Source organism: Salvelinus alpinus, chromosome 30, assembly GCF_045679555.1.
Source record: "Salvelinus alpinus chromosome 30, SLU_Salpinus.1, whole genome shotgun sequence".
Classification (NCBI taxonomy): Eukaryota; Metazoa; Chordata; class Actinopteri; order Salmoniformes; family Salmonidae; genus Salvelinus; species Salvelinus alpinus.
This window is the reverse complement of record NC_092115.1, coordinates 10,526,379-10,551,392: the sequence shown is the minus strand read 5'-3', so window position 1 is coordinate 10,551,392 and position 25,014 is coordinate 10,526,379. Positions and strand designations below refer to the sequence as shown.

At 44.0% G+C, this 25,014-nt stretch overlaps 1 protein-coding gene across 1 annotated transcript in view; it reads right to left on the bottom strand.

The window, feature by feature from the left end:
* LOC139559790 (metabotropic glycine receptor-like) overlaps window positions 1–25,014 on the bottom strand; it is a 129,595-nt gene that overhangs the window by 60,724 nt on the left and 43,857 nt on the right. The window contains exons 3-5 of the mRNA XM_071376145.1: window positions 18,002–18,104; window positions 1,550–1,761; window positions 911–979 (exon numbers count right to left, since the gene is read on the bottom strand). Coding sequence (XP_071232246.1) covers window positions 911–979; window positions 1,550–1,761; window positions 18,002–18,104 — 384 coding nt within the window. The remainder of the gene's footprint in view (window positions 1–910; window positions 980–1,549; window positions 1,762–18,001; window positions 18,105–25,014) is intronic.

Below are 25,014 nucleotides of genomic sequence, written 5' to 3'. Positions count from 1 at the left end.
GGAGGAAACTGCCTAAGCTGTTGAAACTGGAACAACCATTTCAGTAACGGGTGCAAAAATTCAATGATTGGATTAGTTTAGAAAAAAATATCTATCTTTCTGTAGCATTACATTTAATCATTCAATATACATGCAAAAACAACAGATATTAAAAACTACTCCAAAAAATCTACCTGCAGTAGAGCATGCTGGGAAAAAAAGTTAATTTGTTACCATGTCTTTAAAACATTTAGTTGGTGTGAGTTCTCATGTAGTTTGAGATAGTACAACATAAAGATTTTAAGTAATTACGACTGTTCATTGACTTTGAGTAAAAATGTTACAGTGACATTATTCCAACTCTAGACTCAGAGGAAAAGCCCAATCTACAGTGACATTGTTCCAACTCTAGAGTTGGATCACTTTATATCACCCAACCTCGTCCTTGGCAACAAGGACTTCTAAATAGTCCCTCCTGAGTGGTTGATTTCTATGGCTTTGTTTCCACTCTTTCTTTCTGTGTGTATTGATGTTGGGCGCCATTGGAGGTACTTGAAGTGAGTGAATTTGAAATCCCTGTAGCTCCATAAGAATGCCATGTAATGTTGGCTATAAGCCCCCCCCCCCCCCCCCCCCCGTCTGTTCCAACTCTGTGGCGCTCCAGGTTGGACTGTACCACACACTTGGAGGCATTACTCACACATACCAGCTGTGTTGTCATCCAGAATTTCTGTGGCTTTTTTTGGGTGCCGTTTTTAATAAATAGCTGTGATATATCAACTTGGAAGGGTTGACACAAGCAATTGAGGGACAGATGGACGACGGACAGAGAGGCATACAGGCAGGCAGGCAGACAGACAGACAGACAAACACAAATGCATGCACACATGCACAGACACAGAAACACACACACACACGTCTGGAGACTTACGGGAAAGTAGAGAAGCAAGGCTCCAAACAAGATGGCCTCCAGGAGGACGAGACCAGACGCTCGGATCCTCTACAAGAAAGAGAGAGAGAGAGAGAGAGAGAGAGAGAAAGAGAGAGAGAGAGAGAGAGAGAGAGAGAGATATAACATAACATTGATTTAACACAGAGATATTAGGATGATATCTACACAATCATATTATCTACTGAGTGAAATTGTCAGCAATTCAAAGAATTTAACTCAATGTCACAACACGATGACTATGAATTACCAAGATTGTCTCTTAGTTGAGCTGCTCTGCTACCAATGATGTTAGTGAAAACAAGAGAGGATGGCGGGACATTTCTGGGACAAATTTAATTACTCATTATTGCCTAGAAGGTAATGTCTTTTCTGTAAATATGTAAATTCACACTCCTCGGGGGACATCTCCTCTGAACTGTATTTCTGGAAGATTCTTATAGGAAACAACATAACTAGTCAGTTTCACACCACAAGTACAGACACTTAGCTCATATTTTGGAACACAATTTACAGGTATGTTTAGCTTTAAAGGGACATTACACTCCAAAATCAGGATGTAGTTCCTCTATAATGACCTGCTTGACCCCTAACCCCTGCCTCCCCCCAATGAGCCCTTACCTTGTTCCTGCGGAAGTGGTAGACCAGCACCATGGCCACTAAGTCCAGCAGCATACAGAGGCCCTGGAAGGAGGCTACGGAAAGCCGGAGGGCTCCGTCATCCTGAGCCAGGCAGGGCGTGTCATCCCGGCAGTAGGGGCAGCCCTCACGGCACGGCAGACACCTACTGGACCCCTCCGAGGGGTCCTCGCCGTGAGCGTGACCACCGCTCTCTTTCCCGGGAAAGGACAGACGGAAGGAACACAGAGAAGATAGAGGATGACGTGTCGTGACATTAATGGGGAGGCAATTACAATGTACCCCCAAAAAACCCTATTTGTCTTACTGCCGTTGTTTCTGTGTATAAGTTCTACTGAGCCCAGTAAGAGTAGCTGTTGCTGAAGTAAATGCTAATAAGGACCGAAATAAACAAACTGTCAATGTAAACAGCTGGTAACAACTAGCCTTCCATTTGATCTACAGTGAAACATTCCAGTCAAGTAGTTTAGAACAGCATTTTGGAAATTGGCCATGTGGCGGCAGATGGATTGGCAATTAGCAGGGTGTCAGGGTGCAACCGTTTCACAACACATTGTCATAAAACTTCAAATAACTCCGACGTGCGGGTAGCAAAAGCTACAGTACAGGCTAGGTCCACTAGCTCTGTAGCTACTAGATGTGTCGAGTTATTGTGGTCCACTATAGGGCTGTAGCTAGATGTGTTGAGTTATTGTGGTCCACTAGCTCTGTAGCTACTAGATGTGTCGAGTTATTGTGGTCCACTATAGGGCTGTAGCTAGATATGTTGAGTTATTGTGGTCCACTATAGGGCTGTAGCTAGATGTGTTGAGTTATTGTAAGGTATGTAAATACTTAGTATCACAGTCACACAGATGTTATTCATCCCCTCAGTAAAAAGTGTCTAACAAGCCTGTAATTACTCCATCGGCCGCAATATGCACATACTCTATACGTCTCAAATGTACATACTTCATAGTATGTACTTCATAGTACTTCATAGTGCACTACTGTTGACCAGAGCCCTAAAGCAGAGCCTTGTGAAGTGGTAGAGCTCTGGCAGACAGCCTCATGAAGTGGTAGAGCTCTGGCAGACATCCTCATGAAGTGGTAGAGCTCTGGCAGACAGCCTCATGAAGTGGTAGAGCTCTGGCAGACAGCCTCATGAAGTGGTAGAGCTCTGGCAGACAGCCTCATGAAGTGGTAGAGCTCTGGCAGACTGTCTCATGAAGTGGTAGAGCTCTGGCAGACAGCCTCATGAAGTGGTAGAGCTCTGGCAGACAGCCTCATGAAGTGGTAGAGCTCTGGCAGACTGTCTCATGAAGTGGTAGAGCTCTGGCAGACAGCCTCTTGAAGTGGTAGAGCTCTGGCAGACAGCCTCATGAAGTGGTAGAGCTCTGGCAGACAGCCTCATGAAGTGGTAGAGCTCTGGCAGACATCCTCATGAAGTGGTAGAGCTCTGGCAGACAGCCTCATGAAGTGGTAGAGCTCTGGCAGACAGCCTCATGAAGTGGTAGAGCTCTGGCAGACAGCCTCATGAAGTGGTAGAGCTCTAGCAGACTGTGGGTGATGTCTTCTCAGTGGGTTATGTGTCTTCTCAGTGGGTTATTTGTCTTCTCAGTGGTTTATTTTGTCTTCTCAGTGCGTTATGTGTCTTCTCGCAATTTGTTGTTCTGAGTCATGTTTGAAGAAGAACCAGGGTCATGTTGAGTGGGGTACTCTGAAGCAAAACCTGTTTACAAAACACTTTACTTAAAGCCTGTCCTAAAGGTACTATTATTTATATCTTGTTATAAGCATGTAAGATTTAAGCCTTTATAATGTCTTATAAAACCTTAAATAAAGGTGTCGGTTGCAGGTGCGTAGGTATCAAAATGAGAATACTGTCGAAAAAGAGGAAAAAATTCAAAAACAAACATGTTTCATTTAGACATCATAGTGCAGAAAAGTTAGTAATTTAGTAATGACCATTATGAGATGATATCAAGACATTTAGGGGGCTCGCACAGGACAAGTCTTACAAAGCATTATAACTGAATCATAATGCATTATACCTGCATCATAATGCATTATACCTGCATCATAATGCATTATACCTGCATCATAATGTATTATACCTGCATCATAATGTATTATACCTGCATCATAATGTATTATACCTGCATCATCATGTATTATACCTGCATCATAATGTATTATACCTGCATCATAATGTATTATACCTGCATCATCATGTATTATACCTGCATCATAATGCATTAATCCTGCATCATAATGTATTATACCTGCATCATAATGTATTATACCTGCATCATAATGTATTATACCTGCATCATAATGTATTATACCTGCATCATAATGTATTATACTTGTATCATAATGCATTATACCTGCATCATCATGTATTATACCTGCATCATAATGTATTATACCTGCATCATAATGTATTATACCTGCATCATAATGTATTATACCTGCATCATAATGTATTATTCCTGCATCATAATGCATTAATCCTGCATCATAATGTATTATTCCTGCATCATAATGCATTAATCCTGCATCATAATGTATTATTCCTGCATCATAATGCATTAATCCTGCATCATAATGTATTATACCTGCATCATAATGCATTAATCCTGCATCATAAATTATTATTCCTGCATCATAATGCATTAATTCTGCATCATAATCTATTATACCTGCATCATAATGCATTAATCCTGCATCATAATGTATTATACCTGCATCATAATGCATTAATCATGCATCATAATGCATTCATCCTGCATCATAATCTATTATACCTGCATCATAATGTATTATACCTGCATCATAATGTATTATTCCTGCATCATAATGCATTAATCCTGCATCATAATCTATTATACCTGCAGCATAATGCATTAATCCTGCATCATAATGCATTAATCCTGCATCATAATGTATTATACCTGCATCATAATGTATTATACCTGCATCATAATGCATTAATCCAGCATCATAATACATTATACCTGCATCATAATGTATTAATCCTGCATCATAATGCATTAATCGTGCATCATACTAAATGGCGGCGGAAGAAATGGCAGCAGTTTTACGGGCGACCAACCAATTGTGCTATTTTGTGGGTTTTTTTCGCGTTATTTGTAACTTATTTTGTACATAATGTTTCTGCAAGCGTATCTTACGGCAAAAAAAAGTCGGACTAGACTAAGATTTTTCTTCAACAAGCAGGACGCACAGGACATTCTCCGAACACCCGATAAGGCCAACATCCCAGTTATTTGCAAGAGGAAGACACGCAGGTACAGAGGACACAGAGCGGAGTGCCTCGTAAGGATCCGCAGAAGGCAAGTGGGAAAGCTGCTGTTACCGTCAATATTACTCGCCAACGTGCAATCATTGGACAATAAATTAGACGAGGTACGATCACGAATATCCCACCAACGGGACATCAGAAACTGTAACATCTTATGTTTCACCGAATTGTGGCTGAATGATCACATGGATATTCAGCTAGTGGGATATACGCTGCACCGGCAAGATAGAACAGCACACTCCGGTTAGATGAGGAGGCGGTCTGTGCATATTTGTAAACAACAGCTGGTGCACAAAATCTTAGGAAGTCTCTAGATTTTCCTCGCCTGAAGTAGAGTATCTTGTGATAAAATACAGACCACACTATTTGCCTAGAGAGTTTTCAGCTATACTTTTTGTGGCTGTTTATTTACCACCACAGACGGATGCTGGCACTAAGACCGCACTCAATCAGCTGTATAAAGAAATAAGCAAACAGGAAACCGCTCACACAGAGGCGGCCCCAGAGGCGCCGCTCCTAGTGGCCGGAGACTTTAATGCAGGGAACCTTAAATCAGGTCTACCTAATTTCTACCAACATGTTAAATGTGCAACCAGAAGGAAAACATTTCTAGATCCCCTGTATTCCACACACAGAGACGTGTACAAAGCTCTCCCTCACCCTCCATTTGGTAAAAAACCGACCACAATTCTATCCCCCTGAGTCCTGCTTACAAGCAAAAATTAAAGCAGCAAGCACCAGTGACTCGGTCAATAAAAAAGTGGTCAGATGAAGCAGATGCTAAACTACAGGACTGTTTTGACTGGAATATGTTCCTGGATTCTTCCGATGGCATTGAGGAGTACACCACATCAGTCACTGGCTTTATCAATAAGTGCATCGAGGACGTCGTCCCCACAGTGACTGTACGTACATACCCCAACCAGAAGCCATGGATTACAGTTAACATTCGCACTGAGCTAAAGGGTAGAGCTGCCGCTTTCAAGGTGCCGGACTCTAACCCGGAAGCTTATAATAAATCCTGCTATGCCCTCCGACGAACCATCAAACAGGCAAAGCGTCAATACAGGGCTAAGATTGAATCGTACTACACTTGCTCCGATGCTCGTCTTATGTGGCAGGCCTTGCAAACTATTACAGACTACAAAGGAAAGCACAGCCGCGAGCTGCTCAGTGACACGAGCCTACCAGACGAGCTAAATCACTTCTATGCTCACTTCGAGACAAGCAACACTGAGGCATGCATGAGAGCATCAGCTGTTCCGGATGACTGTGTGATCACGCTCTCCGTAGCCAACGTGAGTAAGACCTTTAAACAGGTCAACATTCACAAGGCTGCAGGAACAGACGGATTACCAGGACGTGTGCTCCGGGCATGTGCTGACCAACTGGCAGGTGTCTTCACTGACATTTTCAACATGTCCCTGATTGAGTCTGTAATAACAACATGTTTCAAGCAGACCATCATAGTCCCTGTGGCCAAGAACACGAAGGCAACCTGCCTAAATGACTACAGATCCGTAGCACTCACATCCATAGCCATGAAGTGCTTTGAAAGGCTGGCAATGGCTCACATCAACACCATTATCCCAGAAACCCTAGACCCACTCCAATTTGCATGCCGCCCAAACAGATCCACAGATGATGCAATCTCTATTGCACTCCACACTGCCCTTTCCCACCTGGACAAAAAGAACACCTACGTGAGAATGCTATTCATTGACTACAGCTCAGCGTTCAGCACCATAGTACCCTCAAAGCTCATCACTAAGCTAAGGACCCTGGGACTAAACACCTCCCTCTGCAACTGGATCCTGGACTTCCTGATGGGCCGCCCCCAGGTGGTGAGGGTAGGTAGCAACACATCTGCCATGCTGATCCTCAAAACTGGAGCCCCTCAGGGGTGTGTGCTCAGTCCCCTCCTGTACTCCCTGTTCACCCACGACTGCATGGCCAGGTACGACTCCAACACCATCATTAAGTTTGCAGACGACACAACAGTGGAAGGCCTGAATAACATAATAAGGTGCCAGAATAACAACCTATTCCTCAACGTAACCAAGACTAAGGAGATGATTGTGGACTACAGGAAAAGGAGGACCGAGCACGCTCCCATTCTCATCGACGGGGCTGTAGTGGAGCAGGTTGAGAGCTTCAAGTTCCTTGGTGTTCACATCACCAACAAACTAGAATGGTCCAAACACACCAAAACAGTCGTGAGGAGGGCACAACAAAGCCTATTCCCCCTCAGGAAACGAAAAATATTTGGCATGGGTTCTCAGATCCTCAAAAGGTTCTACAGCTGCAACATCGAGAGCATCCTGACTGGTTGCATCACTGCCTGGTACGACAATTGCTCGGCCTCTGACCGCAAGGCACTACAGAGGGTAGTGCGTACGGCCCAGTACATCACTGGGGATAAGCTGCCTGCCACCCAGGACCTCTATACAAGGTGGTGTCAGAGGAAGGCCCTAAAAATTGTCAAAGACTCCAGCTACCCTAGTCATAGACTGTTCTCTCTACTACCGCACGGCAAGCGGTATTGGAGTGCCAAGTCTAGGACAAAAAGGCTTCTCAGCAGGTTTTACCCACGAGCCATAAGACTCCTGAACAGGTAATCAATTGGCTACCCGGACTATTTGCATTGTGTGACAACCCCCCCCCTCCCCTCCAACCCCTCTTTTACGCTGCTGCTACTCTCTGTTTATCATATATGCATAGTCACTTTAACCATATCTACATGTACATACTACCTCAATCAGCCCAACTAACCGGTGCCTGTATATAGCCTCGCTACTGTCATAGCCTCGATACTGTATATAGCCTCGCTACTGTCATAGCCTCGGTACTGTATATAGCCTCGCTACTGTTATAGCCTCGCTACTGTATATAGCCACGCTACTGTATATAGCCACGCTACTGTATATAGCCTCGCTACTGTTATAGCCACGCTACTGTATATAGCCACGCTGCTGTTATTTTTCACTGTCTTTTTAGTGCTCTCCACTCCCCTAAGAATAAACCCGACAGGTGAATGACGTGGACTCAGTGCTCTCCACTCCACTAGGAATAAACCCGACAGGTGAATGACGTGGACTCAGTGCTCTCCACTCCCCTAGGAATAAACCCGACAGGTGAATGACGTGGACTCAGTGCTCTCCACTCCCCTAGGAATAAACCCGACAGGTGAATGACGTGGACTCAGTGCTCTCCACTCCCCTAGGAATAAACCCTACAGGTGAATGACGTGGACTCAGTGCTCTCCACTCCCCTAGGAATAAACCCTACAGGTGAATGACGTGGACTCAGTGCTCTCCACTCCCATAAGAATAAACCATACAAGTGAATGACATGGACTCAGTGCTCTCCACTCCCCTAGGAATAAAACCTACAGGTGAATGACGTGGACTCAGTGCTCTCCACTCCCCTAGGAATAAACCCGACAGGTGAATGACGTGGACTCAGTGCTCTCCACTCCCCTAGGAATAAACCCGACAGGTGAATGACGTGGACTCAGTGCTCTCCACTCCCCTAGGAATAAACCCGACAGGTGAAAGACGTGGACTCAGTGATCTCCACTCCCCTAGGAATAAACCCTACAGGTGAATGACGTGGACTCAGTGCTCTCCACTCCCCTAGGAATAAACCCGACAGGTGAATGACGTGGACTCAGTGCTCTCCACTCCCCTAAGAATAAACCCTACAGGTGAATGACGTGGACTCAGTGCTCTCCACTCCCCTAGGAATAAACCCGACAGGTGAATGACGTGGACTCAGTGCTCTCCACTCCCCTAGGAATAAACCCGACAGGTGAATGACGTGGACTCAGTGCTCTCCACTCCCCTAGGAATAAACCCGACAGGTGAAAGCATAATGTACACAGCACAATGAGCGAACAAACCACAAAACACTCAGTCACGGTAAAACAGTGTTTGGATTTAGTGAAGTAAAGTGCTGCAGAGTATTTGCAAACAAACAAACACACATAAATCCCCCAAGGCATAGCGTCTGTTAAGAACACAGTGAACCAGCGCAGACAGAGAATACAATGCGGTCACAGGAGGTTGGTGGCACCTTAATTGGGGAGGACAGGCTTGTGGTAATGGCTGGAGCGGAATCAGTGGAACGGTACCAAATACATTGTTATACCCTGATGAGGACAGCTTGTCTGTCCAAACGTTGGTTATTAACAAACAGATTACCGACCATTTCGAATCCCACCATACCTTCTCCGCTATGCAATCTGGTTTCAGAGCTGGTCATGGGTGCACCTCAGCCACGCTCAAGGTCATAAACGATATCTTAACCGCCATCGATAGGAAACAATACTGTGCAGCCGTATTCATTGACCTGGCCAAGGCTTTTGACTCTGTCAATCACCACATCCTCATCGGCAGACTCGACAGCCTTGGTTTCTCTAATGATTGCCTCGCCTGGTTCACCAACTACTTCTCTGATCGAGTTCAGTGTGTCAAATCGGAGGGTCTGTTGTCCGGGCCTCTGGCAGTCTCCATGGGGGTGCCACAGGGTTCAATTCTTGGACCGACTCTCTTCTCTGTATACATCAATGATGTCGCTCTTGCTGCTGGTGATTCTCTGATCCACCTCTACGCAGACGACACTATTCTGTATACTTCTGGCCCTTCTTTTGACACTGTGTTAACAACCCTCCAGGCGAGCTTCAATGCCATACAACTCTCCTTCCGTGGCCTCCAATTGCTCTTAAATACAAGTAAAACTAAATGCATGCTCTTCAACCGACCGCTGCCTGCACCTGCCCGCCCGTCCAGCATCACTACTCTGGACGGTTCTGACTTAGAATATGAGAATCTGAGAATATGTGGACAACTACAAATACCTAGGTGTCTGGTTAGACTGTAAACTCTCCTTCCAGACTCACATCAAACATCTCCAATCCAAAGTTAAATCTAGAATTGGCTTCCTATTCCGCAACAAAGCATCCTTCACTCATGCTGCCAAACATACCCTTGTAAAACTGACCATCCTACCAATCCTCGACTTCGGTGATGTCATTTACAAAATAGCCTCCAAAACCCTACTCAATAAATTGGATGCAGTCTATCACAGTGCCATCCGTTTTGTCACCAAAGCCCCATATACTACCCACCACTGCGACCTGTACACTCTCGTTGGCTGGCCCTCGCTTCATACTCGTCGCCAAACCCACTGGTTCCAGGTCATCTACAAGACCCTGCTAGGTAAAGTCCCCCCTTATCTCAGCTCGCTGGTCACCATAGCAACACCTACCTGTAGCACGCGCTCCAGCAGGTTTATCTCTCTGGTCACCCCCAAAACCAATTCTTCCTTTGGCCGCCTCTCCTTCCAGTTCTCTGCTGCCAATGACTGGAACGAACTACAAAAATCTCTGAAACTGGAAACACTTATCTCCCTCACTAGCTTTAAGCACCAGCTGTCAGAGCAGCTCATAGATTACTGCACCTGTACATAGCCCATCTATAATTTAGCCCAAACAACTACCTCTTTACCTACTGTATTTATTTATTTATTTTGCTCCTTTGCACCCCATTATTTCTGTCTCTACTTTGCGCTTTCTTCCACTGCAAACCAACCATTCCAGTGTTTTTAGTTTTATTTTACTTGCTGTGTTGTATTTACTTCGCCACCATGGCCTTTTTATATTTTTATTTATTTATACATATATTTGTTTGCCTTCACCTCCCTTATCTCACCTCACTTGCTCACATTGTATATAGACTTATTTTTTTTCACTGTATCATTGACTATATGTTTGTTTTACTCCATGTGTAACTATGTGTTGTTGTATGTGTCGAACTGCTTTGCTTTATCTTGGCCAGGTCGCAATTGTAAATGAGAACGTGTTCTCAATTTGCCTACCTGGTTAAATAAAGGTTAAAAAAAAAAAAAAAAAAAAAAAAAAATGATTACATCTGAGCTCCTAGTGTGATGCTTTTCTTTTTCAAGTGTTCTACTCTGCTAGCCAGCACCTCGCCTAAACAGGTGTTCTACTCTGCTAGCCAGCACCTCTCCTAAACAGGTGTTCTACTCTGCTAGCCAGCACCTCGCCTAAATAGGTGCTCTACTCCGCTAGTCAGCACCTCTCCTAACCAGGTGTTCTACTCTGCGAGCCAACACCTCTCCTAACCAGGTATTCTACTCCACTAGCCAGCACCTCTCCTAACCAGGTATTCTGCTCCACTAGCCAGCACCTCACCTAACCAGGTGTTCTACTCTGCTAGCCAGCACCTCTCTTAACCAGGTATTCTACTCCACTAGCCAGTACCTCTCCTAACCAGGTATTCTACTCCACTAGCCAGTACCTCTCCTAACCAGGTGTTCTACTCTGCTAGCCAGCACCTCTCCTAACCAGGTATTCTACTCCACTAGCCAGCACCTCTCCTAACCAGGTGTTCTACTCCACTAGCCAGCACCTCTCTTAACCAGGTATTCTACTCCACTAGCCAGTACCTCTCCTAACCAGGTATTCTACTCCACTAGCCAGCACCTCTCCTAACCAGGTATTCTACTCCACTAGCCAGTACCTCTCCTAACCAGGTATTCTACTCCACTAGCCAGAACCTCTCCTAACCAGGTGTTCTACTCTGCTAGCCAGCACCTCTCTTAACCAGGTATTCTACTCCTCTAGCCAGTACCTCTCCTAACCAGGTATTCTACTCCACTAGCCAGCACCTCTCCTAACCAGGTGTTCTACTCTGTTAGCCAGCACCTCTCCTAACCAGGTATTCTACTCCACTAGCCAGCACCTCTCCTAACCAGGTGTTCTACTCTGTTAGCCAGCACCTCTCTTAACCAGGTATTCTACTCCACTAGCCAGTACCTCTCCTAACCAGGTATTCTACTCGACTAGCCAGCACCTCTCCTAACCAGGTGTTCTACTCCACTAGCCAGCACCTCTCCTAGCCAGGTATTCTACTCTTTTAGCCAGCACCTCTCCTAACCAGGTGTTCTACTCCACCAGCCAGCACCTCTCCTAGCCAGGTATTCTACTCTTTTAGCCAGCACCTCTCCTAGCCAGGTATTCTACTCTTTTAGCCAGCACCTCTCCTAACCAGGTGTTCTACTCCACTAGCCAGCACCTCTCCTAGCCAGGTATTCTACTCTTTTAGCCAGCACCTCTCTTAACCAGGTGTTCTACTCCACTAGCCAGCACCTCTCTTAACCAGGTATTCTACTCCACTAGCCAGCACCTCTCCTAACCAGGTGTTCTACTCCACTAGCCAGTTCTCTCCTAACCAGGTGTTCTACTCTGCTAGCCAGCACCTCTCCTAACCAGGTGTTCTACTCTGCTAGCCAGCACCTCTCCTAACCAGGTGTTCTACTCCACTAGCCAGCACCTCTCCTAACCAGGTATTCTACTCTTTTAGCCAGCACCTCTCCTAACCAGGTGTTCTACTCTGCTAGCCAGCACCTCTCTTAACCAGGTGTTCTACTCCACTAGCCAGCACCTCTCCTAGCCAGGTATTCTACTCTTTTAGCCAGCACCTCTCCTAACCAGGTGTTCTACTCTGCTAGCCAGCACCTCTCTTAACCAGGTGTTCTACTCCACTAGCCAGCACCTCTCCTAGCCAGGTATTCTACTCTTTTAGCCAGCACCTCTCCTAACCAGGTGTTCTACTCCACTAGCCAGCACCTCTCCTAGCCAGGTATTCTACTCTTTTAGCCAGCACCTCTCCTAACCAGGTGTTCTACTCCACTAGCCAGCACCTCTCCTAGCCAGGTATTCTACTCTTTTAGCCAGCACCTCTCCTAACCAGGTATTCTACTCTTTTAGCCAGCACCTCTCCTAACCAGGTATTCTACTCTTTTAGCCAGCACCTCTCCTAACCAGGTATTCTACTCTTTTAGCCAGCACCTCTCCTAACCAGGTATTCTACTCTTTTAGCCAGCACCTCTCCTAGCCAGGTATTCTACTCTTTTAGCCAGCACCTCTCCTAACCAGGTATTCTACTCTTTTAGCCAGCACCTCTCCTAACCAGGTGTTCTACTCCACTAGCCAGTACCTCTCTTAACCAGGTGTTCTACTCCGCTAGCCAGCACCTCTCCTAACCAGGTATTCTACTCTGCTAGCCAGCAAGGTGTGCATTTTCAGTTCTGCCCATACATTTTCTATAGGACGGAGGTCAGGGCTTTGTGATGGCCACTCCAATACCTTGACTTTGTTTCCCTTAAGCCATTTTGCCACAACTTTGGCAGTATGCTTGGGGTCATTGTCCATTTGGAAGACCCATTTGCAACCAAGCTTTAACTTCCTGACTGATGTCTTGAGATGTTGCTTCAATATATCCACATCATTTTCCATCCTCATAATGCCATCTATTTTGTGAAGTGCACCAGTCCCTCCTGCAGCAAAGCACCCCCACAACATGATGCTGCCACCCCCGTGCTTCACGGTTGGGATGGTGTTCTTTGGCAAGCAAGCCTCACCCTTTTTCCTCCAAACATAACAATGGTCATTATGGCCAAACAGTTTCATCAGACCAGAGGACATTTCTGCAAAAAGTACGATCTTTGTCCCCATATGCAGTTGCAAACCGTAGTCTGGCTTTTTTATGACGGTTTTGGAGCAGTGGCTTCTTCCTTGCTGAGCAACCTTTCAGGTTATGTCGATATAGGACTTGTTTTACTGTGGATATAGATACGTTTGCACCTGTTTCCCCCAGCATCTTCACAAGGTCCTTTGCTGTTGTTCTGGGTTTGAGTCGCACTTTTCGCACCAAAGTACGTTCATCTCTAGGAGACAGAACGCATCTCCTTCCTAAGCGGTATGACAGCAGCGTGGTCCCATGGTGTTTATACTTGCGTACTATTGTTTGTACAGATGAACGTGGTACATTCGGGCATTTGGAAATTGCTCCCAAGGATGAACCAGACTTGTGGAGGTCTACAATTTATTTTCTGAGGTCTTGGCTGATTTCTTTAGAATTTCCCATGATGTTAAGCAAAGAGGCACTACGTTTGAAAGTAGGCCTTAAAATACATTCACAGGTACACCTCCAATTGACTCAAATTATGTCAATTAGCCTATCAGAAGCTTCTAAAGCCATGACATAATTTTCTGGAATTTTCCAAGCTGTTTAAAGGGACAGTCAACTTAGTGTATGTAAACTTCTGACCTACTGGAATTGTGATACAGTGAATTATAAGTGAAATAATCTGTCTGTAATCAATTGTTGGAAAAATGACTTGTGTCATGCACAAAGTCCTAACCGACTTGCCAAAACTATAGTTTGTTAACAAGAAATTTGTGGAGTGGTTGAAAAACTAGTTTTAATGACTCCAACCTATGTGTATGTAAACTTCCGACTTCAACTGTAGATGAAGTACTGTATATGGTTTTCCATAGCTTTGCCAATTTCATTATATAAATGGTGAACAAAACAGGCCCTAAAATGGAGCCTTGTGGAACTCCTTTTGTGATGTCCGAGAAACTGGACATTTGACCGTCCACATATACACACAGAGTTCTGTCAGAGTTGATTAACCAATAATGGATGGACACCCTCTCATGAGGAAAATAATCAATGACTAATCAAATAAATATGAAAGGAAATTCATTGACTTTTTATCAGCATCTAATTTCATGGAGTTTGCCATGACTTGGAAGATGAGACCCTCTCAGCACCTGTTTTTCCTTAATGCTTTATATCTTTTGTTTTTAATGATTTTTTAAATTTACATTTTTATCCCCTTTTCTCCCCAATTTCGTGGTATCCAATTGTTAGTAGTTACTATCTTGTCTCATCGCTACAACTCCCGTACGGGCTCGGGAGAGACGAAGGTCGAAAGCCATACGTCCTCCGAAACACAACCCAACCCAACCAAGCTTCTTAACACAGCGCGCATCCAACCCGGAAGCCAGCCGCACCAATGTGTCGGAGGAAACACCATGCAACCTTGGTTAGCGTGCACTGCGCCCGGCCCTCCACAGGAGTCGCTGGTGCGCGATGAGACAAGGATATCCCTACCGGCCAAACCCTCCCTAACCCGGATGACGCTAGGCCAATTGTGCATCGCCCCACGGACCTCCCGGTCGCGGCTGGCTGCGAACCCAGAGTCTCTGGTGGCACAGCTAGCGCTGCGATGCAGTGCCCTAGACCACTGCACCACCCGGGAGGCCCTTTATATCTTTATTGCTTTGTTTGTTGCTAAGAAACAACAATAAATTCAATCAGGTTGTGAGGAATAATAGTGGCAGGTCAATTCAGAAGTGAAAATGAGTATCGCTCCTACAATCCAATCTAAGCCGAGGAGAAGCATTTGAATATTTTTTAATGATGTGGTTGTGGGCTTTTGAAGATTACTTTCTCTCCTCGATGCTACCTTCAAGCATCCCATTGCATTCCAATAAGACCGTGGCAACACCAGGGGTGGCATCAAAAAAGACGTTATGAAAAGGATTGTATACACACTAATAACTTCCTCCTCGTGCCCTGGTGCTAACCTAAGCCTGTGCTGTGCATTCATCCAAGATAATTGTACAGAGGTTTCGAAAATACAAACTCCTTTCATGTTATACGCACTTATAAAAACTATATGAAAAAATTACACATGATGCCAAACCAATATCAATGAAAACAGATGCCCCTTGATGCTCAGCTCAAACACAGGACAGGCATGGCCAATATGGCCAATAAATGTAAAATATACTGTGTCCGTAAAATGTATAAGCTGGAAGTAGAAGCCTAACTGTTGTTGATCCTTAGTTTACTCCAATTACGGGAAAATAATAAAGGAAAATATGTTTAAAAATATTTCTGTTATATACAGTACCAGTCAAAAGTTTGGACACACCTATTCATTCAAGGGTTTTTCTTTATTTTTACTATTTTCTACATTGTAGAATAATAGTGAAGACATCAAAACTATGAAACAACACATATGGAATAATGTAGTAACCAAAATAGTGTTAAACAAATCAAAATATATTTTAGATGTTAGATTCCTCAGAGTAGCCACCCTTTGCCTTGATGGCTGCTTTGCACACTTGGCATTCTCTCAACCAGCTTAACCTGGAATGCTTGGTACCAACAGTCTTGAAGGAGTTCCCACATATAATGAGAACATGATGGCAAATTTTCCTTCACTCTGCAGTCCAACTCATTCCAAACCATCTAACCTAGGTTGAGGTCAGTTGATTGTGTAGGCCAGGTCATCTGATGAAGCACTTCATCACTCTCCTTCTTGGTAAAATAGCCATTACACAGCCTGGAGGTGTGTTGGGTCATTGTCCTGTTGAAAAACAAATGTTGGTCCCACTAAACCAGATGGGATGGTGTATCGCTGCAGAATGCTGTGGTAGCCATACTGGTTAAGTGTGCCTTGAATTCTAAATAAATGACTGACAGTGTCACCAGCAAAGCACCCCCACACTATCACACCTCCTCCTCCCTGTTTCATGGTGGGAACCACACATGCGGAGATCATCCGTTCACCTCCTCCGCATCTCACAAAGGCGGTTAGAACCAAACATCTCAAATTTGGACTCATCAGACCAAAGGGACAGATTTCCACCGGTCTAATGTCCATTGCTCAAGTTTCTTGGCCCAAGCAAGTCTCTTATTATTATTGGTGTCCTTTAGTAGTGGTTTCTCTGCAGAAATTCAACCATGTGTCTGTTACTTGAACTCTGTGAAGCAATTTCTGAGGCTGGTAACTCTGATGAACTTACCCTCTGCAGCAGAGGTAACTCTGGGTCTTCCTTTCCTGTGGTGGTCCTCATGAGAGCCAGTTTCATCATAGCGCTTGATGTTTTTTGCGACTGCACTTGAAGAAACTTTCAAAGTTCTTGAAATGTTCTTTATTGACTGACCTTCACATCTTAAAGTAATGATGGACTGTTGATTCTCTTTGCTTATTTGAGCTGTTCTTGCCATAATATGGACTTGGTCTTTTACCAAATAGAGCTATCTTCTCCTACCTTGTCACAACAGAACTGATTGGCTCAAACGCATTAAGAAGGAAAGAAATTTCACAAATTAACTTTTAACAAGGCACACCTGTTAATTGAAATGCATTCCAGGTGACTACCTCATGAAGTTGGTTGAGAGAATGCCAAGAGTGTGCAAAGCTGTCATCAAGGCAAAGGGTGGCTACTTTGAAGAATCTCAAATATAAAATATATTTTGATTTGTTTAACACTTTTTTGGTTACTACATGATTCCATATGTGTTATTTCATAGTTTTGAAGTCTTCACTATTATTCTACAATGTAGAAAATATTACAAATAAAGAAAAACCCAGGAATGAGTAGGTGAGTCCAACCTTTTGACTGATACTGTACATATATTTTTTTAAATAGATGGGTGATTGGAAATTATAGTAGACAATTACATTGATGGAAAATGTATCAATCTATCTGCAATATTAAAGCTGATCTACCCCTTAATTTAAAAAAAAAATATTTTTTAAAAAGTGATTGAAATCAGAGTGGAGGAGAAAGATGCCACTTGTTGCTGGGCAGGGAAACAGCAAACATTGGAGTCTGTTACTGGGCAGGGAAACAGCAAACCTTGGAGTCTGTTACTGGGCAGGGAAACAGCAAACCTTGGAGTCTGTTACTGGGCAGGGAAACAGCAAACCTTGGAGTCTGTTGCTGGGCAGGGAAACAGCAAACCTTGGAGTCTGTTACTGGGCAGGGAAACAGCAAACCTTGGAGTCTGTTACTGGGCAGGGAAACAGCAAACCTTGGAGTCTGTTGCTGGGCAGGGAAACAGCAAACCTTGGAGTCTGTTACTGGGCAGGGAAACAGCAAACCTTGGAGTCTGTTGCTGGGCAGGGAAACAGCAGACCTTGGAGTCTGTTACTGGGCAGGGAAACAGCAAACCTTGGAGTCTGTTACTGGGCAGGGAAACAGCAAACCTTGGAGTCTGTTACTGGGCAGGGAAACAGCAGACCTTGGAGTCTGTTACTGGGCAGGGAAACAGCAAACCTTGGAGTCTGTTACTGGGCAGGGAAACAGCAAACCTTGGAGTCTGTTACTGGGCAGGGAAACAGCAAACCTTGGAGTCTGTACTGGGCAGGGAAACAGCAAACCTTGGAGTCTGTTACTGGGCAGGGAAACAGCAGACCTTGGAGTCTGTTACTGGGCAGGGAAACAGCAGACCTACTTGTAAAGCCGTTGAGTGCCACTCTGCTAGGATGGTAGAAGCCTCTCCGGCATTGGCACTTGTAGTTGTCTAGCACGAATCCATGTCCGACAATGGGATTGCACTAGGGAAAGACGAGAGAGAGAAAGAAAGAGAGCGTTTATCTAAAAGGCATGTAAACAGGATAGAGGGAATAATGGAGGGAAGGTGACTCAGCCTTCTATTTGTGTTTTTTGAAACTCCCCCAAAAAACATGCTATGTGTTTTTCTAAAACGAAGTGAAATACCCTTTGGCGCTGTAATGTGAAATTCTTTCAAAAAACACTGAAATATTTGGGTTGGTTATGTAAGGTTTGAACATGTCTCTACGACAGAACAGTCTTTTCTTCTCCTATTATGCTCTGTGCTCTTTGAAAAGGCACTCTCACTTCCTATTCAAATCTCTACTCGACTGACAGGCCGTTAGCAACAGCCCTGGAATTCAGTTATTCAAACACAAAACTTGTTTGCACATTTACCTTTCTCATCTATACGTTAACATTGACGTTGTGTTGTCATAATGAAAGACAAACACTACAGCGGATCTCGACATTAATCATGACAACACAGAGTATCAGGTTAAACTTAAAGGTAGACTCCGTGATATGACGTAGATGCAGAAAGAAAATAACATAGTGGGTCAATTTCCACAACAGCGAAGAGCGGTGAAGGGCGAGGCTCAACTTCTTCTCTGTTTTGATCCTGCTGTTACCACGCTGTACACAGCGTGAAGCGAATCCCTGCACATGTACAGATATTGTGTGTGACATTGTGAAAGTGTTGCATCTCGCTCATCTCAATATCGTCGGTGTTGCTCGTGGCAATGTCATTTAGCTGAGTCTACCTTTAAAGCATCCTGACAAAATGTCTCTACAAAACTGTCACATGACACACTGCATCTGACATAGAACTCCATTCCGTTTAATCCACTTTCCCTGAAGAGAAATGACAGATTTTTTTTAAATTATAAAAAAATGTCGGTCTCATCGCTGCAACTCCCCAATGGGCGAAGGTCAAGTCATGAGTCCTCCAAAATATGACCCGCCAAACCGCGCTTCTTAACAACCGCACGCTTAACCCAGAAGCCAGCCGCATCAATGTTATCGGAGGAAACACCGTTCACCTGATGACCAGGGTCAGCCTGCAGGTACCTGGCCCGCCACAAGGAGTCGCTAGAGTGCGATGAGCAAAGTAAAGCCCCTACCAGCCAAACCCTCCTCTTACCCGGACGACGCTGGGCCAATTGTGTGCCACACTATGGGATTCCCGATCACGGCCGGTTGTGATACAGCCCGGGATTGAACCCAGGTCTGTAGTAACACCTGTAGCACTGCGATGCAGTGCCTTAGACCGCTGCGCTACTCGGGAGGCCCTGACAGCATGGTTCTTTGAGAAAACGGTTAAAGCCAGACTGCCGCTTATTCCACTCACTATGGGAAAACAATGGCCATACTATATCCCTATAGGCGATTTAAAAAATATATCTTATTTTAATTTATATATTATTTCATTTTATCTGCATGCCTCTTTAGTTTAATTAGTCTTGTTATTAGTATGTTATATATTTCCAATGTTACTTATTTGATGACTATGTCACTTTTGTCACCATTGCACTGTGTGAGAAGCCTGCAAGTACATGACCATAACATTGGATTTGATTTGTAGTCCCCAGTGGATCCATGTGACCAGGACGCCCTCATTATCTGATATATTACACACATAATCATTTACAGTCCTTTTGCACAAAACTTTTTCAAATGGCATCCAATATATCTTAAATAATAAAAAATATATAAACATATTAAAATAAGTGACGATAGGGAGGAGTCACGCGCTGACTTGACGCTGGAAAATGTGTCTTGTCTCTGACTGGCAGCTGTAGTGCTAACTGGGTTAATGCCAGATGTGTTTAATATCAAAGAGGTACTACCAAAAACAATGTAAACAATATTCCAGTATGCCATTTTCAAAAGCAAATAATAGCCCTTGATTTCTGCATCACGCATAATATAATTATTATTATATTATATTATATATATTATATTATTATTAATATAATTATTCAGACAGCGATTTGTCTAAATGAACTCCTCTGAACCCTGTTAAAGACGTCCTGCAGCAATTTCTGTTACTTTTGCTGTTGAAAAGCGATATCCCAAGTATAAATATTGTCAAGTACACACATTAAAGGCCAAAAAAAAATTAAAAATGTTGAGCAAAATAGAGTTATATATGGAGTAGGGCATTCACTGGGTTGTTCTGATTGTCAGATGTGATGTCATCAGCCTCCTCGTTGCTTGAGGAACATAAAAGGAGCAATAGAGAACAAAAGAGGAGGATGTGATGTCATCAGCCTCCTCGTTGCTTGAGGAACTAAAAAGGAGCAATAGAGAACAAAAGAGGAGGATGTGATGTCATCAGCCTCCTCGTTGCTTGAGGAACATAAAAGGAGCAATAGAGAACAAAAGAGGAGGATGTGATGTCATCAGCCTCCTTGTTGCTTGAGGAACATAAAAGGAGCAATAGAGAACAAAAGAGGAGGATGTGATGTCATCAGCCTCCTCGTTGCTTGAGGAACATAAAAGGAGCAATAGAGAACAAAAGAGGAGGATGTGATGTCATCAGCCTCCTCGTTGCTTGAGGAACATAAAAGGAGCAATAGAGAACAAAAGAGGAGGATGTGATGTCATCAGCCTCCTCGTTGCTTGAGGAACATAAAAGGAGCAATAGAGAACAAAAGAGGAGGATGTGATGTCATCAGCCTCCTCGTTGCTTGAGGAACTAAAAAGGAGCAATAGAGAACAAAAGAGGAGGATGTGATGTCATGAGGATACCTGGGATACCTATTGAGATGTGCCTTTTGTTAATAAGTACATCAGGTGTTCAATGAGGTGAAAAGGAGACTGGAGTGCCACTTTAAATAAGTATTTTCTTCTAACTAGCGGATCCCGAGCAAACGCCCCGATAACAACCATGAGAACAGCGTCAGGGGAAATTACACACTTTGCCAAGTTGCAGGAATCTAATTAATATCTAAATTAAGAATTAAGACCTTGTTTGCAGAATTTAAATTCACTGCATAACTTCAGCTTGGAGACAGAGTGATGGCTGGCTACAAGCACATGGACCATCTGGATCGACTGGGAGAAAACACTTCCTTAAACATGAACCATCTGGATCAACTGGGGGAAAACACTTCCTTAAACATGAACCATCTGGATCGACTGGGGGAAAACACTTCCTTAAACATGAACCATCTGGATCAACTGGGGGAAAACACTTCCTTAAACATGAACCATCTGGATCGACTGGGGGAAGACACTTCCTTAAACATGAACCATCTGGATCAACTGGGAGAAGACACTTCCTTAAACATGAACCATCTGGATCAACTGGGAGAAGACACTTCCTTAAACATGAACCATCTGGATCAACTGGGGGAAAACACTTCCTTAAACATGAACCATCTGGAACGACTGGAGAAAAACTTCCTTAAACATGAACCATCTGGATCATCTGGGAGAAGACACTTCCTTAAACATGAACCATCTGGATCGACTGGAGAAAAACTTCCTTAAACATGAACCATCTGGATCATCTGGGAGAAGACACTTCCTTAAACATGAACCATCTGGATCGACTGGGGGAAGACACTTCCTTAAACATGAACCATCTGGATCGACTGGTGTAAAACACTTCCTTAATAAACATGTGCAGTTTGGAGCTCTGTCCCCAATAGATTGGCAGTGAATTTGACATGAATGCTCATGAATAGTGGATTATACTGTGTGGTTGCATTATGTAGGCTTTGAGACATTGGTGATGTAGAGGGACTGGGGTATGGCTTGGGGGAAAACACTTCCTTAAACATGAACCATCTGGAACGACTGGAGAAAAACCTCCTTAAGGGGAAGGGAAATAAAACATATACTGTACATGTTACTTTGAATTTAGATCCATTATTTTTGAGCCTAGAGAACTCCCCTTCACCCCTAGGCTTTTTCTACTGGTGAAAACAAACAGATAAAACGTTAAGCTCTACTGTGTTTCGGGGGAAAATATAATGAATGTTTAATCACCAATGTTTTGAGGAAGCAGTCTGAGATATCCCGACAACTTGATCATCACTTTGTTTCTTACATTCTCTGAAAAATATATTTATTGGGATAACAGTTCACACCTGTATTTGCTGCATATTGGTGTCAGAAAATAAGGAACAGTTGATTTGAAAAGGGCACGGATTTGTATTGAAACCTAAGGGAAACTAGTTCAGGGCCAAGCTGCTACTCCTTTTAGAGCAGGTGGCAGAACTGGTCTCCCAAGAGGTTCCGAGAGTCATACTCCACAAAATTCCAACATCTGCAGAGAGCGTACGAGGACGGCATGTTGATATCCTCTACCGCCCTGCAGGGAAGTGTGGGTAAATAAACCCACCAGCTTCATTATGGACTTATTTTGTTCTTATGACTCCAAGCTGGAGTTAAATGGTGCCAGCCTTACATTAGCTCTGAAGGGGAAAATCATTAAGATAACACCCACCAAGGAACATCAAGCGCATGGAGGACGAAAAATGATGGTTATTGTGGGATTATCGAAGTCTATGGAAGAATAGTTGCATTTATATCAACCTGAAAGAACTGTTTGAGTTGATATGGGCTCAGTGACGTGAGGTATTTTTTTTTTCAGGGTGCATCTAGACAACACGTGAATCTCTCTTGCCATCTGCAGTGTGTTCAAATGATTGATGTGGGACCTGGTTGTATCGTGTGTGTCATAAATGGGACTCTAAAAATGTGCCTCCAGGCTCTAAACAGTGAATAATTTAACCTAGTGCATCTGGTGCAGGGAACCACCTAGGAGCATTTTCACGTGCCTCTCCATGCATCAACAATCAGGGACGTCTTTCATACACTCAGCTCCAGGCTGGTGTTAAATGGTGCCAGGCACTACACTCTTCTCAAGGCTGGAGTTGAATGGTGCCAGGGTCTACACTCTGATCCAGGCTGGAGTTAAATGGTGCCAGGCACTACACTCTGCTCCAGGCTGGAGTTAAATGGTGCCAGGGTCTACACTCTGCTCCAGGCTGGAGTTAAATGGTGCCAGGGTCTACACTCTGATCCAGGCTGGAGTTAAATGGTGCCAGGCACTACACTCTGATCCAGGCTGGAGTTAAATGGTGCAAGGGTCTACACTCTGATCCAGGCTGGAGTTAAATGGTGCCAGGCACTACACTCTGATCCAGGCTGGAGTTAAATGGTGCCAGGGTCTACACTCTGCTCCAGGCTGGAGTTAAATGGTGCCAGGGTCTACACTCTGCTCCAGGCTGGAGTTAAATGGTGCCAGGGTCTACACTCTGCTCCAGGCTGGAGTTAAATGGTGCCAGGGTCTACACTCTGCTCCAGGCTGGAGGTAAATGGTGCCAGGCACTACACTCTGCTCCAGGCTGGAGTTAAATGGTGCCAGGGTCTACACTCTGCTCCAGGCTGGAGTTAAATGGTGCCAGGGTCTACACTCTGCTCCAGGCTAGAGTTAAATGGTGCCAGGGTCTACACTCTGCTCCAGGCTGGAGTTAAATGGTGCCAGGGTCTACACTCTGCTCCAGGCTGGAGTTAAATGGTGCCAGGGTCTACAGTCGACTCCAGTCTAGAGTTAAATTGTGCCAGGGCCTGCCGTTTTTTCTTCTGTAATTATGAAAATGTGAGAATTAGCCTTTTGATATGCCACAGTTTGATATATCCCCTTCATCTTTTTAAAGACCCAAAGGGAGAGAGTAATAATATGTGATTGTGCCCAAGCTATTTTTGGAACATGTTTGCAGATGCTATTGTGAAACAGACAAGTAAAGCTCAACCCGTGAAATCTTAATTCAACCATGATAATACGTCAAGGGAGAAAAGAAAAGTGAACATTAATCTCGGCGAAAGCACCTCGTGGTCAAAATGGTTGAAATCAGACTAGGATCTTACAATGTTATTGCACATCATGATGTACATTGCTTTATTTATACATCTATACGTGCACAATTCATAATGTAGCTTATAGTGATTCTAGTGTAGTCTGTCGTTTCTAGCTTGGTGTTTTAGTGTGTACATATTGTATGTGGATTGTCTAAATTCTGTGTCTATATAGTTTGTCCATATATTCTGTTTATTGTCTGTATATTCTGTTTATTGTCTGTATATTCTGTTTATTGTCTGTATATTCTGTTTACTGTCAGTGTATGTCACGCCCTGACCTTAGAGAGCCTTTTTATTTCTCAACTTGGTGAGGTCAGGGTGTGATTAGGGTGGGCATTCTAGTTTTTCGTTTTCTATGTTGGCCTGGTATGGTTCCCAATCAGAGGCAGCTGTCTATCGTTGTCTCTGATTGGGGATCATATTTAGGCAGCTTTTTCCCACCTGCTGTTTGTGGGATCTTGTTTTGTGTTTAGTTGCCTTGAGCACTGCATTACTGCACGTTTGGTATTTTCTTTGTTGTTTTGGTTGTAAGTTTCATTATTAAATATAATGTGGAACTCTACGCACGCTGCGCCTTGGTCCACTCATTTCAACAATCGTGACAGTGTATTCTGTTTATTGTCTGTGTATTCTGTTTATTGTCTGTGTATTCTGTTTATTGTCTGTGTATTCTGTTAGTTGTCTGTATATTCTGTTTATTGTGGCAGCACCATTGCAACGAGTCAAATTCCTGTATATGCAAATGAATTTGGTGAATAAAGGGGATTCTGACTGTATCCCTGTGGTGTTCTGCCAACAAAATGTTCTAATCAGACAGTATGCAAATTAGAGGGGATGCCCTTTTGCGTGATGCAATTTGGAATGCATTTGGTACAGCCCTTATCATGACCCCAAGGTGAACCCAACAGGGTTACGGCGCAAGGTTTTGTCTAGATCCCAGTTTGTTCCAGGGACGTCCCCGAGGATAATTTTGTGTCGTGGTCCCCTGGACGTTTTGTCTAGTACCTGGTTTGTCCCGGGACGTTTTTAGGAGGTTCT